Source organism: Macrobrachium nipponense, chromosome 3 (genome assembly GCF_015104395.2).
Source record: "Macrobrachium nipponense isolate FS-2020 chromosome 3, ASM1510439v2, whole genome shotgun sequence".
NCBI lineage: Eukaryota > Metazoa > Arthropoda > Malacostraca > Decapoda > Palaemonidae > Macrobrachium > Macrobrachium nipponense.
This window is the reverse complement of record NC_087202.1, coordinates 94,177,291-94,196,286: the sequence shown is the minus strand read 5'-3', so window position 1 is coordinate 94,196,286 and position 18,996 is coordinate 94,177,291. Positions and strand designations below refer to the sequence as shown.

Sequence of the window (18,996 nt, the reverse complement as noted above, 5' to 3'; positions counted from 1 at the left end):
GGGACCGAGTGGTCCCTACACCCAGAAGTGGCGGAAAGGCTCTTCAACCTATGGGGGCGTCCAGTCATAGACCTGTTCGCCACCCGGCACAACAAAAAACTTCAGGTTTTTTTGTTCAGCCGTGCCGGACCCATGGGCAGCTGCAGAGGACACTCTTCAACACCCCTGGGACAACCTCTTCGTCTACGCCTTTCCTCCCTTTTGTCTGATTCGGAAAGTGATCAGCCGAGCGCTGGTCACTCCCAATCTCAGGATGATCCTGTTGGCTCCCAAACGACCTCAAGCCGTTTGGTATCCGGACCTGCTGGCTCTTCTTGCGGAAGAACCGAGAGAGATGCCCCACTGGCACAACCTTCTAGCCCAGCCACACGTAGAACGGTACCACCGAGCAGTCCAGTCCCTACAACTTCACGGCTGGCTGTTATCCACCATCTCTTACGAACGAGAGGCTTTTCTCGTAGCGCAGCAACAGAGATGGCTGGACACGTCCGACAGTCCTCTGCAGCTGTGTACCAGGGGAAGTGGGCCGTCTTCTGTGGTTGGTGTCGTAGACGGGGTCTATCTCCTCTCAGAGCCACTCTTCAGCAGGTAGCAGATTTCCTCGTTTTTTCTTCGCCGACAGAAGATCCCCCCCCTTTTTTTCCCCCCCCTCAGTGCCCACAGTTAAAGGATATAGAGCCGCCCTGGCTCTTGTCCTAAAACTGAGGGGACTGGACATCTCGAACTCGTTCGAGATCTCCTTGCTTATGAGGAGCTTCGAAAGGTCTTGCCCACCCAGGGAACTCAGGCCCCCTGAGTGGGATGTGACTCTCGTCTTTAGGAGTTTGACTCGAAGACCATTCGAGCCACTCCGAGAGTCGTCAGACAGGGATCTGACCCTCAAGACCCTCTTCTTGCTGGCCCTGGCATCGGCGAAGAGAGTAGGGGAACTTCATGGTCTTTCCTTCAATGTTAAACATTCCAGGGGATGGGGATCTGTGACACTCGATTTCGTCCCGAACTTCGTAGCTAAGACTCAGAATCCGTCGATCCCTGACGACAGGTTCGAGTCTTTCACGATCCCCTCCCTAATGGATTTCACCGACAACGATACGGATGAGATGCTGCTTTGTCCTGTGAGGGCGCTACGGCGCTATCTGAAGAAAACTCGACACCTCAGGCCTGAGTGTCGACTCCTCTTCATTAGCACTGGGGTTACCAAGAAAGAATATCCAAGAACACACTTTCTTTCTGGCTGCGTGAGGTGATCAGGAGAGCGTACGAGGCTGATGGTAGTGACGACATCCGTACGCTCCGACCGAGAGCCCACGAAGTCAGAAGTATTGGACCCTCTTTGGCGTTCCGTAAGAACTTCTCCGTGGCGCAGGTCCTGAAGGCAGGTGTCTGGGCCAACCAGACTACCTTCACGTCCTTCTACCTTCGGGATATTGCCCACAAGTCCTTGGATACTTTTTCCTTGGGACCTGTGGTGGCTGCTCAACACGTTGTGTAAGCTTACCCAGCACCCGAGCAGGCAGAACAGCATCGATTCCTGGTGTGACTGTAGGATTGAATGTGTGAATGAGAGTGCGACTGGCTTCTCTTCTCCATCTTTCTCTCTCTCTACCTGTGGGCAGAGGGTCACGGTTGTCACCATGCTGGAAGGAATTTCGATGCAGGTAAGCTACTCGACCGAGCCCCAATCTATCCCTTTAGATAGGGATAGAAGCAAATATCCTCCACTCCCTCCAACAAGGGGGAGGGAGTGGATGCCTACTTGAGACAAACCATAACTTTATGTTGGCTCTTGTAAAGGAGCAAGTTCTTGCTTGCTGGTACAACGAGATACGCTTGCCTCTCTCTTAGTACTTGGCTCAGAGGTCTGACCATTGATCCTGCGATGCACACCCCGATCAATCGGACAGAGGTTTGGATCCCTCCCTTGCTCTTACGACCAGGGAGGCATTCCCAAGGTTTTTGGACGAACACCAGTCTGTTCACCAAAAAAGACTCAGATTCCTCCCACCAATAAGTGAGTCTTCCTGTTGTTAAAGGACCGAGGGTTTGTATTACGTATCGGAACAAATGACAATTTATCGAAAATTGCATTTTTCCTAACTATACAAACCTGAGGTCCTTTTACATAATGTCCCCCCCTCATACCACCCTCACTCTGCAACTTTTTGCATGGGCCTAAAGCAAAAGTGATTCTTCACCTCTCGCGCGCCGCGCGCACGATCGGACAAGCAGTTAACTACCGTTCTCCCCTTGTTCGAAGCTTACGACCGTCCCAGCTGCCGCTAGTTACCTTCCTATTGTTAAAGGACCTCAGGTTTGTATAGTTAGGAAAAATGCAATTTTCGACAAATTGTCATATCAAATAATATTAAATGTAATGATTTGTATTTTTGCTAGTTATACAAACCAGAGACTTTTATCATAATCCCACCTCTCCCACCTTATATAGTCGTTGGAGATGAAGGAAAAGGTTACAGGCAGTCCCCAGGTTACGACGGGTTCAGCTTACGACATTCCGAGGTTAAGGCGCTTTTCAATTATATTCATCAGAAGTTATTTCCAGGGTTACGACGCCTACAACGCTGATCTGGCAGAAGAAATATGACACCAAAAATGCAATAATCATCATTTGAAGGTTTTTTTATGAAAAATACAATAATAATGCAGTTTACATAGTTTTTAATGCATCTAAAGCATTAAAAGTAAGGTTTTCTTAGGATTTTTCACGATGTTCCGGTTTACGACTATTTTCGGCTTACAACGCGTCTCAAGAACGGAACCCCTGATGTAACCCGGGGACTGCCTGTATTGGCTTATGGCAGTCGAGTTGGGGGACTTTCCCATTCACTTGCCTACCCTAAGTTTCAAAACTGTTTCAACCTTGTTATGAGGAATACTCTTTCATAAAAGTCTTTGGTTTGTACTGTATACATATGAAAAATATACTCTGGTTTGTACATATGAAAACTGTAAAGTACTTTTGAAATTTTACGTTTTATGCAATAGTTCCTTTGGTTAAATACACCTAAAATTGTTCTTACCCATAATATACTATGCAAGTAATATTTTATGCGAATGTCTTAAATTATGTTGCAATAAGGAACACAGTCAAGAGTGACCTTGATATTAGGAACACAATTCAGTCATTTCATGCTTTTTGTCACAGGTGACACAGCATCAACAGCAACATCCAACTAACATTGAACAAGTTCAGGCTCACCCAAGAGATCTAACTTCAGATGAAGATGATGAAAGTAAGTAATAGTTTTGCTCTTAAGAGAAGTTCATATTTATTCTCTTTTACAGCTAGTATATTGATTCTTATGTAACAGAGCATTGTATTGTTGATATCTCAAGATTTTTCTGGATCTGTTACTGGATTTCATATACATGTTGAACAAAGTGTTCATTAATTTTTGCTGCCTTAAGAGAAATTGGAATGTAACTAAAATAAAAAGTATGTTCTAAAGTACTTTTACCACTGAAACCCCTGTGAAAAGGGCCCTACTCATTAGTTTCTCTTCATTGTCTTCATTGGCATGATTATCAGGATTATATAACGATGATTTCCAATGTAGTGCACTTGGTAATTTAGGCAATTATAATATTATTGGTTTAACAAGATTCCATTCTGTATCATTCAGAGCTTGAGATATTTGTGCTTACTATTTGGCCCATAAGGAACATTGGACACAAGTCTTTCTGTTTTTACATCATGTATACCTTTTATGTTGTTATACATCCAGTGAGTAATCTTGAATAATATTCAGATATTGACCATGATATTGGCAGTTTGGTTTTCTAGTGTAGATTAAATGACTTGTCATGTATAATTCTGAGTTGGTTTTTCAACACTGAATAATACTGTCTTCCTCTTACTAGTTATATTTCTGCTAGCTCCACATGCAGTATAGGAATTCTATGACTGACTGCTCCTCTTCCCTTCTGATCACATGTACAAACCATCTCAATGTGTTTTCTACTCTGGACACCATACCTCCAATTTTTATTTTGTTATTAATTTTGATCTTCAATTACCAGTTGTTCAATTTCTGAACTTACACTGTTTCAAAAGAAAACAATTACCAGTTGTTCAATTTCTGAACTTCACAGTGTTTCAAAAGAAAAGTATTTTAACCCAGCCAGTGATCATAGGAGTAGCAATAACAGGTTTTGGGTGGTGGATGGATTCAATCATGGCGAGCATCAATATTACGAGCCATCGATTTGGAGGAGTCGAGTTGGAAAGAGGTTCCATTGCTTTGGTTGCCCATATACTCACTAATGACAACTTTTAGACTGCCCCAGAACAGCAATTAGGTAGCTCATAAGTTTTGTGATCTTGACTTCAAGGGGGCATGTACCGCCTCTCTCTCACATGATGCCTTTTTATAAATTTACTCATAACTATACCCAGGGGTTGCTGTTGGTTTTAATTCTTATCTTTTATGATAGTATGTTAGTTATAATTGTATAGTCCAAAAAAGTTACTGTATCTTCATTTTCAGTAAATTTCCATAAATATTTTACAACAAACATACTCAGAATTTGTTACTGATTTTTTCTTACACCATGTGCATTTGCCTACTTCCTCTTTCCATTGATGTTTTTTCCCGTAAATTGGCATACCTTAAAGTTTCCCCAGCCTGGGGTGCTGCATATGTTTAAACTACTGAAATGTAGCAATGAGAGTAGTAATTCACTTTCCCTATAAGAACAAACCCTTCAGTCATACCTTGTGTGTTTCAAGATAGGTGACTTAGTTTTTTCATTCAGCTATTTACTCATTAGTTAGAGTAATAATGATATTAGCTGTAATAGTGCTTTAATTATAATTATCTGGATTGAATCTTATGTGCCATTGAATTTAGCTTACATCTTTGTACCGTTAAGTGTGATTGGTATTCAAAATACCTAAACAAAAGAATAACATTTAGCTGACTGGGGTGAACTGTCTATGCTCTCCTGTTTCCCATTAGGTGGAGTTGGAATGTATGTTCTTGCCAAAATTCTTCCTGCCATGTATGCATTCATTGTTGTGAATTGGCTATATAGGACTAATTTTGACTGTTTGGGTCAATTTTCCCCTGTACAGTATCGTATGTACTTGTTTTCTGATGTTCTTTATGTCATCTACAGCAAGCAGAGATAGTGTTGGGTTCTATAGGAAAAAGTTTTGTGTAATACATGCTCTTGATGCTAATGCTATCAGGAAGATTACTTTTTAAAGCATGTGAGTTGTGGTTGTGTTAGGTCTGCTGAATTGTGGGGGACCAAGTAATTGGAAGTCTTTTGGGAGCGGGTCTTTGTAGAGAAAAAGACTGCAGAAGGGAAGTGACAACTTCCATGGTGGAGAGGTATATAAGAAAATTTAGTAGTGTTTCTATAGAAATCTCAACTGGGCTCTCAGTATGGATATAATCTAACCATATTTTCCATACAGGCTGGTATTGCTGGATAGATGATGTCCATAGTTTTTTCACTAGGTACTTAGCAATATTGGGTGAGTAGTTTCCATGGTAGATTGTATTTAAAAAAATCCACATGAAGGTCTCGGCTTAGAAAGGAGAATGCATAAACTACTTTCCCTCTCGGATGATACTGCGGACAGTAGTGGAATTAATCTATTCACCCTTATTTGAAGTAATAGGAACCAATGCCTGTTTGGCCAATTTTGGTCTATTAGGTAAGCTGTTCCTTTGAAGGTTAGGAGTTTATTCAAAACCTTCGAAATCTGGGACAATGGAGGAAAAAGATATACCGTCTACCAGTTGTTCCAGTCTTGTAGGAAGGCATCTCTTGCTGTTGCTTGACTATCCAAATTTGGGGACACATATACTGGGAGCTTGTGATTCTTGCATGTGGCAAACAGGTCCACTTCCATTTGTGGAAGTAGGTTGTGTATTGTTTGAAAAGAGTGGTTGTCCATTGTCCACTCTGTTGAGGCTGTTGTCTTCCTTGACAAAGAGTCTGCTGTTACATTGAAAGACCCTGTATGGTGAATTGCAGACAAGTGCTACTTCTTTACCTGTGCCATCCAAAGGATGGCTAACATTATCATGTTGAGAGGAGGTGAGTGTGATCCCAATTTCTTGATGCAGGACATTGTAGTTGTGTTGTCTAGAACTAACAGAATATGTGTCTTCCAGGGGTTTGAGTTTCTCAGGGGTTTGATTTTTTTGAGAGACAAAAAGACAGCCATCAGCTCTAGGAAATTGATATGACAATTCTTTAGAGTAGCTGACGATCCTCCCAATGTCCTCCTCAACCTGTCAACGAGGCATCCGTGTGTATTGTCACTTTTACAGATGAAGGAATAAGGGTGACCTATTTTGCCAGAGCTTCCCTCTGGGCCCATGGCTGAAGTATCTCCCCAACTTTCTGATTCATTTTGTGAGATTTGTCTGTCATCTTTTATCTTGCATATGGGAGCCAAAATTTTTTTACATTTTTCAGTTGCAACCTGAGTATTGGATCTGTTACTGATGCAAACTGCAGCAGACCCATCATACTTCTAACTGCTCTCTGGAAATAATGGGCTGTGTCGGGAACCTTTTGAGGCTTTTCCTTATTCTGTTCTGTGTTTTGAGGGGGGGATACAAAAGGCCATGAACAGTATCCCAACACATTCCGAACCACTGAAATTGTCTGCTGTGTGTGACGCAGGATTTTTTCCAATTTATTATAAAATCTTTTGACTGGACTCAACATGTTGACCACTGCTCTTAGGTTTTTCAAGCACTTTTCTCTTTTGACCCCCCTAATAAGCTATTAGATGCATTTCTTCTTTCCTGAGTTCTCGGACAACTACCATCACCAATTTTGACAAAGACTCTTGGGGTAATGTTTAGCCTAAAAGGCATGGCTTTGAACCTGTACGTATTTTTCCCTATACGGAACCTTAGGAATGGGTGGAAGGGAATTGTAGTAGGGACGTGCCAGTGTGCATCTTTCAGATCTATAGAAACTATCTAGTACCTTTTGGAATGAATGAACTTACTTGGGCAATGGTAGTCATTCAAAACTTTTGGCATACAATGTGCTTGTTCAATGTCAATAGGTTGAGGATCACTCTTCGTTCAGAGGAATCCTTTTTGGGAACACTGAAGAGATGTGCTGGATGACAAATATACGAATGTTCTCTATGGTTCCTTTTAACAGGGCCTTCTGCATATAATCTTCCAGAGAGTGGTCTGGTTTTTGAAAGAACCCTTTCAAAAGTTGACGGGGGATGAGACCATTTCCACCCCAGCCCATTGAGAATAATGCTGTGCCCCCAAGGGGAAGACTTCCATTCCTTGTGATATCTCTTAAGCCGACCCCCAACCAAACAATTGCTATTGGTATCTCCTCTTCCTCTACCTTTGCCCTTGATGGGCATTCCAGGTGTTGCTCTTCCTTTTCCTTTATAAGACGGTTTTTGGACCTTGTGAAAAGGATGTACCGTTTGCTGAGTCAGTTGTAGTCCCTTTTAGGGAGTTGTCCCTTCTGACCACCTACCTGCTTATGAGAAGAATTAGTGGAGGTGACTTTTGATCAAAGCAATCCTCTTTAGGATTGGGTAAGGGGAAATTTCTGACTTTTTGTTTCCTGAAATCTTTTCCCCTTGTTTCCTGAAATCTTTTCCCAGAAGAGCATACACAGTAAAATTTTGTTTATGTGCCTGCTCTTTGACTCGAGTCACAATAGAATCCTCATACAGGTCCCAACAGAAGGCATTAGACTAATAAAGCAGTCACGTTGGGTAGTGACTTGAAATTTTCTAATTCCTCCATTAGCGCTTTTTTATACCCGTCTAAAAAGTCATATAGTGCCTCCCATAATGTTCTCATAAGGCTTTCAGCCACAGCAGCAAAAATTGTCCTGGTTCTTCATGAAGCCTTTTAGTGGCAACTTCTAGCAAAGAGGAAGTGGTTAAGATACTAAGGAGGTGGGACCTAGGACAAAACTCTGATGCTGATGTCTCATCTGATATCCTTCTCATCTGTGTACCAAATTGCTGAGTTGCAATATCTAGGGGGAGCTTTTTCCTATCAAAAGGAAGTTGAAGCGTTGCCCATTCTTCAGTGGAGTTTTTTGAAACTAGGATAGCCGAAGCAAAAGGTTTTTGTTCTACCAATGGATCCCGCTTTCTAGTTATTACATAGTTCTGAAAGTGTGCCTTCACATGTTCTATTATTTTAAATGTGAAAGGGCAGAAGGCTGGTGGTACATGATGAGCAACCTGAGTTTTATTCATAATATAAGCATAGATCCATTTCCCATCCACCTGGTAAAGAGTGTCATCTACAGCTTTCAATGCTATATTCCCAGGTAAGAGAATAGTTTCCTTTTGAGGTTTCTCCATGTCTGGCAAAGGTGGTATTAGGCTCCATTCTGTATTAGGAAATGCTGCCCTGTCTCTAAACTCAACATGTACAACTTCTATCATGATCTTTCTCTCATTAACCTTTAAACGCCGAGTGGACGTATTTTACGTCGACATTTTCTGTCTCTCGGGTGCCGACTGGACGTATTTTACGTCGAAATACAAAAGTTTTTTTTAAAATTCGCTGAAAAATACTTAAAGGCCAACCAGCCAAAAACTCTTGAACCACGCGCCTTGGGGGATGCTGGGAGTTCACGGATCAAGGTGTTGTTTTGTTTACAATCGTTACGCAGGCGCGCAAGCGCGAATTTCTTTCTTGCCGCACTAAAAAGTATCGGTGACACATCACGGAAATTATTTTGTCACTTTGACATAATTTTTTTACCATTTTAAATTAGCCGTTACATGGAGTATTATATATAAAAATGTGCGCATTTTTATGTAGAATGCAAAAAAAAAATACTCATGATTGTAGCTTTTATCAATTTTGAGATATTTTCATATAAATAACGATAAGTGCCAAAATTTCAACCTTCAGTCAAATTTGAGTCTACCGAAATGGTCGAAAAACGCAATTGTAAGCTAAAACTCTTATATTTTACTAATATTCAATCATTTACCTTCACTTTGCAACAAATTGGAAGTCTCTAGCACAATATTTTGATTTATGGTGAATTTATGAAATAACTTTTTCCTTACGTCCACGCGGTAACTCTTCCGAAAAAAATCATACATGCGATTGTGGTAATGTTTGCACCATTTTAAGATTAGCCGTTACATAAAGTTTTATATATGGAAATGTGCGCAATTACATGCACAATACAACTAAAAACAACCCATGGTTGTAGCTTTTATCAGTTTTGAAATATTTTCATATAAAAAATGATAAGTGACAAATTTTCAACCTTCGGTCAACTTTGACTCTACCGAAATGGTCTAAAAACGCAATTGTAAGCTAAAACTCTTATATTCTAGTAATATTCAATCATTTACCTTCATTTTGCAACAAATTGGAAGTCTCTAGCACAATATTTTGATTTATGGTGAATTTATGAAAAAAAAAAATTTTTTCTTTATGTCCGCGAGGTAACTCTTCCTATAAAATCATACGTGCGATTGTGGTAACGTTTGCACCATTTTAAATTAGCCGTTACATAAAGTTTTATATATGGAAATGTGCGCAATTTTATGTAGAATACAACTAAAAATAATTGAAGGTTGTAGCTTTTCTCATTTTCGAAATATTTGCATATAAATCACGATAAATAGAAAAAAAAAACACGTTTGACTCTACCGAAATGGTCGAAAAATGCAATTGTAAGCTAAAACTCTTACAGTCTAGTAATATTCAGTCATTTATCTTCATCTTGAAACAAATTTGAAGTCTCTAGCACAATATTTAGATTTATGGTGAATTTAAAAAAAAAAAACTTTCCTTCCCTCCGCGCGCGGATTCTCCGCCACAAATCTCCGAAATGCGTACGTCGCATTCTCGGAATATTTGCTCCATTTTATGTTAGGCATTTCATAGAGTTTTATATATGAAAATATGTGCAATTTCATGTAGAATACAACAAAAAATAATTGAAGGTTGTAGCCTCTCTCATTTTTTAAATATTTGCATATAAAAAAATATATAAAAAAAATTGACATTTGGTCAACTTAACTCGTCCGAAATGGTTGAAAACTGCAATTGTAAGCTAATACTCTTACAGTATAGTAATATTCAATCATTTGTCTTCATTTTGAAAGAAATTGGAAGTCTCTAGGACAATATTTAGATTTATGGTGAATTTTTGAAAAAAATATTTGTTTACATCCGCGCGTTACGAATTCATGCATCATTTTGTGATAATATTTTCTCTGTGTTGCTTTTATCGTTTTACAATGTGTTATATACCAAAATGATCGCAATTTAGTGTACTTTACAACGAAAAAAAAATTACCTCTTTACCTTTGACCGTTTTGCGCATAGCGCGATATCAATACAATTACATATGAAATTTTGTTTTCGCGCTATCATATATATATCACATTTTTTATATATGATAATGATAATTTTTTTCATTTCTGATGGTTGCATACTAAACTTTAGGAAATGACAAAAAAGGAGCCAAAAATGAACTCTTAATCTTCAAAACTAAGCGAGCTGTGATTTTTTGAAAAAAATATTTTTTCCGCTTCTGCACTCACTCCGAGACCAGCTCGGCACACGGAAGACGATTTTTAATATACCCCTTCGGCGTTTAAGGGGTTGATATGTAATCAAAATTATAAACTTCAACACTTAAATTTATGTGTCATTTAAAACAAAAATACTTAACCCTCTTGCACTTTGGGGGGGTTCCTATAGCACTACCAGGTACACGACTTATGCCGTGGAGGGAAAAGTGGGGCTCATGCAGAAAAGTTTCTTTCTAAAAATCAATGCGTCCAAACTATAACTAATATATGCTTCTGGTTTGTTTTATGATGCGGCAAATGACTGAATTTTTTCCAAAAGCAATCAGAAAATCTTTGCAAGGCTTAGAAATAATAAAAAAGACATGATGAACATGGAATTTTTAAGGAAAATCATAGATATTTTTTGGAAATCATCATGAAACACATAATATTTAGGTTCAGGGAGTTTATTTTATATGTAAATAATGTGGAAATGTTTGAACTTTCACATGGAGTCAATCATTTTGCTATAAATATGTTTGCTAATTAGCTGTTACAGATTAAAAGTGGCTAATTTTTTACGAAGTGCAATTTTCAGATTTTCCAACCTACTTATGTTGACGTTTTGTATTGTGCATAAGTAAGGAATAAAGATGGTATTAGAAAGCTGAATAAATTTCCTATAAAATGGACAAAAGAAAGATATATGTATTGTTAGAATAAAATTGAGCATTTGTCGTTAGATTACAGACAATTTTTTTTTAAAGAAAATATACAGCAACGATTATTATATAGAAACAATATTTGTACATTTTGCTGTTCAGCACGATTAAGTACAAAGAATGGATGTTCAAGTGATATATAATACATGCACATTAAAGATATTTACAGATGCCCAAACAGGCATACAAAAAATTATCTGCACATGGATAAGCGATCAATGCGTATGTGTGTGTGTGTATATATATATCCCCGGGTTACGACGGGGGTTCCGTTCTTGAGACGCGTCATAAGCCGAAAATCGTTATAAGCCAGAACATCATCAAAAATCCTAAGAAAACCTTACTTTTAATGCTTTGGGTACATTGAAAACTATGTAAACTGCATCCTTATGGCATTTTTCATCAAAAAAACCTTCAAATATTGATTATTTTGCATTTTTGGTGTCATATTTCATCTTCCAGATGAGCGTTGTAGGCATCGTAACCCTGGAAATAATGTCTGTTGACAAGCGACGTAACATCGAAGCGTCGTATTTATATCTATATATATATATATATATATATATATATATATATATATATATATATATATATCATTATATATATATATATATATATATATATATATATATATATATATATATTATATATATATATATATTTATTGATTATTGATTATTTTGCATTTTTGGTGTCATATTTCTTCTGCCAGATCAGCGTTGTAACCCTGGAATATGTGTCGTAACCCTGGAAATAATTTCTGATGAATATAATTGAAAAGCACCTAAACCTCGGAACGTCGTAAAACCGAGCCCAGTCGTAACCCGGGGACTACCTGCATATATATAAAAGAAATTTATTCAGCTTTCCATCATAGTTTTCACTGTTTTCTAACATTATTTATTACCGAGCATATATATATCTATATATATATATATGTATATATATATATATATATATATATATATATATATATATATATATATTATATATATATATATATATATATATATATATATATATATATATATATATATATATATATATATATATATATATATATATATATATATTATTATATATATATATATATATATATATATATATATATATATATATATATATATATATGTTTTTCTTAATAAGAATCTCATCGACGTTTGGGTATGATGGCGGATAGGAAATATCTACTTCCTTCCGTAAACCCTAGAGATGAACAGGAATTCTTTCTCTTCCTCGATTTATGAGGAAATCACGAAGATTTAAAGAATTCCTGGATTAACTTCCTTCCTTAAGGAGATATATATACTCTTTCTATCGTTCTATTAACGAAAAGAACATAGATAGTAGAAGGTAGTAGAGTATCTGCTGTATGAGAATACGATACGGTCCAATCATAAACACATACCGTAGTTACTTCTTTGCTGTGCAACTCAATTACCAGTATCCTAGGAATTTCCTAGGAAGGACTACGTGTAAAGGGATTGTTAAGACAACACCTACTTAGCTTCTACATTTATCGAAGTCTTGTTTCGCTTAAATATGCTTTAATAAGAACTTCCTGAAGTTTGATAATAATTTTATAAGATTCCTTTATTGAATGGCGTAGCTGGCAACTCTGGAAGAGTAAGGCCAAAAGGCTAACGGAGACTGCTATCGCTTAGCCCAACGCAGTACCATCTAGTTCGCGGTCATGAGCGGACGGTTACATCTCTCTCTCCTGCGGGATGGAATAACTAACCGTATCTCTCCCCTACAATCGCGGTCTTAGCCTCGGATTGAGGGGATAGTTAAGCTAACTAAATAAAATATTGTCTGCCTTTTGCTAAGAAGCTTTCAATAAGAGAGATATTACAACCTTTCAATGCTGTTTACCGTAGGTAACATTATTAAAGGATTCTATCGCAGCAGAACATTATATTATATAATGCTCTCATGCTTACGAAAGCATGGCTTATTAAAGTACCTGCTCAGGAGAAGATGGATGAGTCGGATGGGAAACATTCTCTTACTGAATTAACATGTGAAAGGATGTGGAGTACCATAAAGGCACAGATGTTCTGGCACATAACCTAAAAGAATTAGAAGGAAGCGCCAGCCTGGCGCAATGCGCCAGAAGCACCATCCACGATATTTTCTCATTTTAGCGAGTTATTAACCTAAGAGTCCAGTAGCCTCTCGGGCAGCAGGCTCGGTAACGGCAAGATTCGTTCCTATTTTCGTTACCCATTTAATCGGAAAGGGGTCGCTTACAAGGAACGATGAAATTATTTATTTTAATTACTTAGGCCAATTCCACGACTCTCTCATATCGCAAAGAGCATCGAGAATCTCTTTTTTCGCCCATGTTCGCGTTAACAAAAGAGAACATATTTGGAAAACAGACAGGGAATGTAACGATCCTTAAGAGGTTCGATGCAAGATTTTGCATGTCCATGAGAACCTTCTCGATCGACTATAATAACTGTTAACGTATGTCTAACATTTATTGCAAAGAGTTGTGAGAACCTGCAGAAAGTCTTCATCATAGATCTCTTCGCAAGGAAGAAGACCAGCAGGCTTCCTATAGACTGCTTCCTTTTCCTCGAACCAAGAGAGGTAGCAATATACGCCATCTTTATTTTTAGAAAGGGGAATAATCTTTAGTCTTTTTTCCCCTAAATATAAATTCTTTACAGAATTTAAGATATAGGGCGTCAAAGAAAGAGAGGATAATACTTTATGCCTCATTTTGGCCTTAGAGAGGTCGAATTCACAGAGGTCACGTTCTTCTCACAGCATGTTTCGGAAGGCTTTTCCAAGAGAGTCTGGATATTCTATCAGAATCTATTATTCTTAGACCTGAAGAACCTCTCCACTCTGAGTCGGTCTGCGTGCAGACTGACCAGAAGTAGAATGAAGGAGAGGATTTTTCAAGGTAAACGACAAGAGTCATGCTAAAGACATAGAATTGCTGCAGATCGTGTTAGATGGAATTGGGAAACTGTCCTCTTCCGATACCTCTGTGAACCACATAGCGGTTTTTCTTCCCTTTCAGAGGGAAGAATCACCTTTGTATATATTTGCTATCAATGAAAGGGAGAATTAGAGATAGCAGAAAAAATTAAGATCTTCGGGATCTTATACGATACTTCTTTACGACAAGAGTAGGATATCATGTACTTAAAATGGGATCCTTTGTCGGGCCTCAGATTCCGTGTTCCGACAAGATGGAACTGCTCCTCATCAGACTTCTTGGAAAAATTTTTATGAGGGAATTCTTTGTTTCTCTTGGTCCTAAACGACCAAGAAGATAAGTGAATTTTTTGAGCATTGGAATCTCACATCAGATTCTATGGAGACTAGGCAATGGGTGCTTGCCAGCATAGTATGTCTGGCAAAAGAACTAAAACCCCCTATTCCTGACTCAATGTATTCAGACAGAGGTTTCGTTGTCCAGGCAGGGTACTTACGTTTTTATCTACAGTAGAATGGTTCAAACGTTTGCCTACAGAGTCTTTGGAATGCGATGACGGCTCGAAATGCTTCCCAGAAGGTGTCCAGAGGGAGACAATAAAAAGCTAGAAATCAGGAGTCCTCCCAATTTCAGCTCGGAGTCTCCTTCGACTTCCAGGCTTCTTCCCTTCCTTCGGGCAAGGATAGGGAAGATTCTGCAACGAGAAACCCCTTCAACAGGTAAGAAGAGATCTCGTGAGCAACGGAAGTACTCAAGAAGGATCCTCCTCGGAGGAAGACTCTTATCTCTCGTACTGTTAGATATCCTATCGTATACTGAATGTAGCTGACTACAATCACCTCCCCTTGCCGGAGAGGCCAAAGCTCAAAGTGGAAGAATTTCTTCCACCCCTCTCCAGTCTCCTGATTAACTATTGTGGATGTTCAGGACTTTCGGACAATGTAGCGCCAACCAGGCGCCATATGCCAAAACAGGCGTAAAAAACGCCAGAGGCAGACAGCCCCAAGAACACTGTCATTGTCTGATGAGATAAAAGACCGGGCCTACAAACCTGGCACAGATGCGCTAGAGGCGAACAAATCGGACAGATAAGAGTGTCTGATGTGGACATCGCCAGACATCCTTGAGACTCTACCAAGCTCGAAGCTCCAGCAAGTGGGGAGGAGCTGGCCAGGCACGAGACGCCAGGCAGGAGCGAGGCGCCAGGCAGGCGCGAGGTACCAGCCAGGCGTGAGGCTCCAGGCAGGCGCAAGGTGCCAGCCAGGCGCGAGGCGCCAACCAGGCGCGAGGCGCAAGACGCCAGCCAGACGCGAGGCGCCAGCCAGGTGTAAGCCAGGCTCTAGGCTTCATCCAGAAGAGATCCTTTTCAAAGAAAGCCCTGGTCTTCATCTTTGAAACAAATGTGATCGCTAAGCACTTCTTGAGTAACTTGATGATTCCTTCAAACAGCTGAGAATTAAAAGTGCTTGAAGTGCGAGCTTTTATGAATTCTTGTTCTTTCCAGAACAATATGTCGTGAAGGACATATTAGCTGTAACTTACGGAAGATACAACTCGGGAGTTGACTTCCCTTTGCACGAAGGAGGTCAAGTTGACCTACGAGAGATCCTTCTCTCTTGGTTATACGTGTCTACGGATACGTTGCTGGGATAGGGAGCCGACACTGATCCTTAACTAAGTGAGTTAATTTTTCTTTTAATATAGTGTTTTGTTCTTTGGGTTGTTTGAAAGGAGTTTGGGGATAACTCTTCAAATTAAGCACAAACCCTCGTGTTAGGATCAGGTGATCGGGATCGGTGTTGTGCTCCTTAATTACGCCACTAGGCATAGGTGTATTGTCATGTAAGTGGATAAGACCCCATTGACAAAGGCCTTCAGGCTCTGTCGAGTAAGTGGATAAGACCCCATCGACAGACCCACAAGAACTCTTAGCCATAGATCACATCCTCGCTGAGGCTCTTGAGACGAAGCAGACTCCTAGCAATAGCTAGGAAGTCAACCCTTCGTCTAAACACATAGGAACCAAGGTTTTATTTATTTATTACCTACAACGTATGTTGTTTACCTGTCTAATCAGTGAATAGCTGTCTCTTACCCTCCACCAAAGGGTGCCAATCAGCTAAGTATATATCTGTCAGGGAAGTTGAATGTATGAAAATGATATTGTTATGATACAATAAAGTTTCATACATACTTACCTGGCAGATATATACGATAAATGGCCCACCCAGCCTCCCCGCAGGAGACAGGTGGAAGAGAAAAATCTGGTTCTAGAAGGTAATGGTTCCTATTCCTGCCACCCAGCGGCGGGACGGTAGATCACCTGACCTACCTACCTGTAGCGTGTGCCACGAAATTCGAATTTCTGTCGGGGAAGACGGAGTCTTAGCTAAGTATATATCTGCCAGGTAGGTATGTATGAAACTTTATTGTATCATAACAATATCATTTTTCTAGGATTTTTGACAATGTTCTGGCTTACGATGCGTCTCAAGAACGGAGCGCCCCTCGTAATCCGGGGACTGCCTGTGTGTGTGTATATATATACATATACTATATATTATGATATATATATATATATATATATAATATATATATATAATATATATCTATATATATATATTATAATATCTATATATATATACTACTAATATATATCTAGATACATATACATATACATATACATATCATCTTGTAGTATGTATGTCTATCTATTACCTGAAATCAATAAGTGTTCCCTCATAAATAATTGAGCAATTTAAGCTCAAAGACGTAAGTTTCTTTTTTTTCATGTATTGTCCATTGTTCACTAAAGATTATGATATAAAAATGATATTTTTACATTTTGCTGTTTAGCACAATAAAGTACAAAGAATGGCCATTCGACTGTATATAATACATGCACATTGAAGTTATTTACAGATGCACAAACAGGTGTAAAAAAAAATGCCATGAGATATATACTCAGTGTTACAATGTTCACCTTCTTGGGCATGGCCTTTTTCTGGTCAGACATTGTTTTTCACTATCTATCTTATCGATAAACACTTGAAATATTATTCAAAATACTCAATAATCACTTGCAAACACTTTTATAACAATAACAAAAGCGAGAGCGCTAAAAGGACGTGCTGCACTAGGTCGAAACAGGAGGTGAACTGCTTGATTTTGGGGAGGACTGGGGCATGCGCAATACCTATCGGTTTCCTATTTATGTTTCCTTGTAGTTGCAAGATCTGCCCATACAATGGTGCAGTCCTCGTGTTCTTCGGATGACTCCATTTTTTTGGTGAATTTCCCCTGAAAATAACTTACAGATGCTGTGGAAATCTCGTCATCGGAGCACTTAAGGCAAAAAATTTATTGATGCAATTTCACGTCATCGGATTACCAGAGGGTTAAAATGTAGCCTTAAGGTTAGGCTAATATTGCATCTGGCACTGGTTGCCAATTTTTGACTAGTTTTAGGTTTGTGGTCTAGGCTAACAATTTAGTCTGATAGGATGTTCAGTAAAATTTTACCACTTAACATTAGGTATCACCTAGTCCTGAGTTATTTAGGTCATGCTGAATATGCAGGCTATGTAAAATGAAAATTGTGTAGCCTGTTTATCAACCTATTAAGAACTTATCATTGAGACATTTAGTAACTACCTGATCAGGGTTATTTAAATCACCTTTACAATATATCATCCTAGGTTATAGGCTACAAATAATAGCTGTCATAGTCTTAAATGATATGCAATGAATCGGTTAGGTTAATAGCTCATGTAAGCTAATGCCTATGAAATTGTAGACATCATTATTTGAAAAGATTAACTAATACATTGTGGATCAATTCTTCAGCCAAAACTTCCAAAAGGAATGACAAATTCTTTAAAAATTTTTGCTTTAATAAAAAGGCTAGCAAGGATTGTGTATTACACCAACCATGTGCTCACCAAACATAAGCCAGTTTCTACTTATATTAAACCAAAATATTTTTCACTATATCCTAAAAATGAGCACTTATTTTTCAAAATTGGAGATTCCATGATCCCTGAAAAAAAAAAGGGGGAGATCGAAGTCTCAAAAATGACAAGCACTGGCTGGAGACACCTTAGTTTGCATTGACTAAAGAGGTAATGGTTCTTGGTCTTTTACCCAGCCCTATCATAAAACAAGATGGCTGATGCACATGCACAATAGTCATTTCTGCAGTCTTGATGTGGAAAACTGGGTACAGCTTTGCTAAAGGCAAGACAAAATGCCTCCTTGTCTTTGAGTCAGTTATACTCTTATCAGTTGTCATATTGTCTATCATGATGGCATTATAGTACCCGGCTTGTGAAGTGAACACCTGCCTGCCCCTTTTCACCCATCTCACACTGCCCAAGAAAATTTCTTGCCTGCTCCCCCCACCTTTCAAAACAACCCTTTCTTTGAGCAAGTTCCTTTTTCCCAGCCTTACTGCTTCTCCTCTCCTATGGTGGCCAGCCATTGGACCACTCTCCTCCCCACATTGGAAATTTCTCTGGGCCTCCCACGCCCCCAAGCCCTTTCGCAGTCTTTATCGGTGTAAGCAGTGTTACTAACATTTCCTTAAGCTGCCCAACATTGACAACTATCAGAGCGATATTTTTTAAAATTTATATATAATCTTTAGCCCTTGGTCTGGTGCTGTCTGATAATGTCGAATGTCAGATAATGAATATCCAGATAATTGAGGGATTGCTGTAATGATTACTTTGTTCTTTGTGGCTGTCGAACAGCCTATAATTGCAAAATGTTTTTATGTTAGACAGTGGTTA

General features: G+C 38.9%; 1 protein-coding gene across 1 annotated transcript in view; it reads left to right on the top strand.

The window, feature by feature from the left end:
- The window catches only part of LOC135221895 (presenilin-1-like), a 281,752-nt gene that overhangs the window by 261,254 nt on the left and 1,502 nt on the right, over positions 1–18,996 (top strand). Inside the window, exon 9 of the mRNA XM_064259872.1 lies at positions 3,164–3,251. Within this exon, the coding sequence (XP_064115942.1) occupies positions 3,164–3,251 (88 nt within the window). The remainder of the gene's footprint in view (positions 1–3,163; positions 3,252–18,996) is intronic.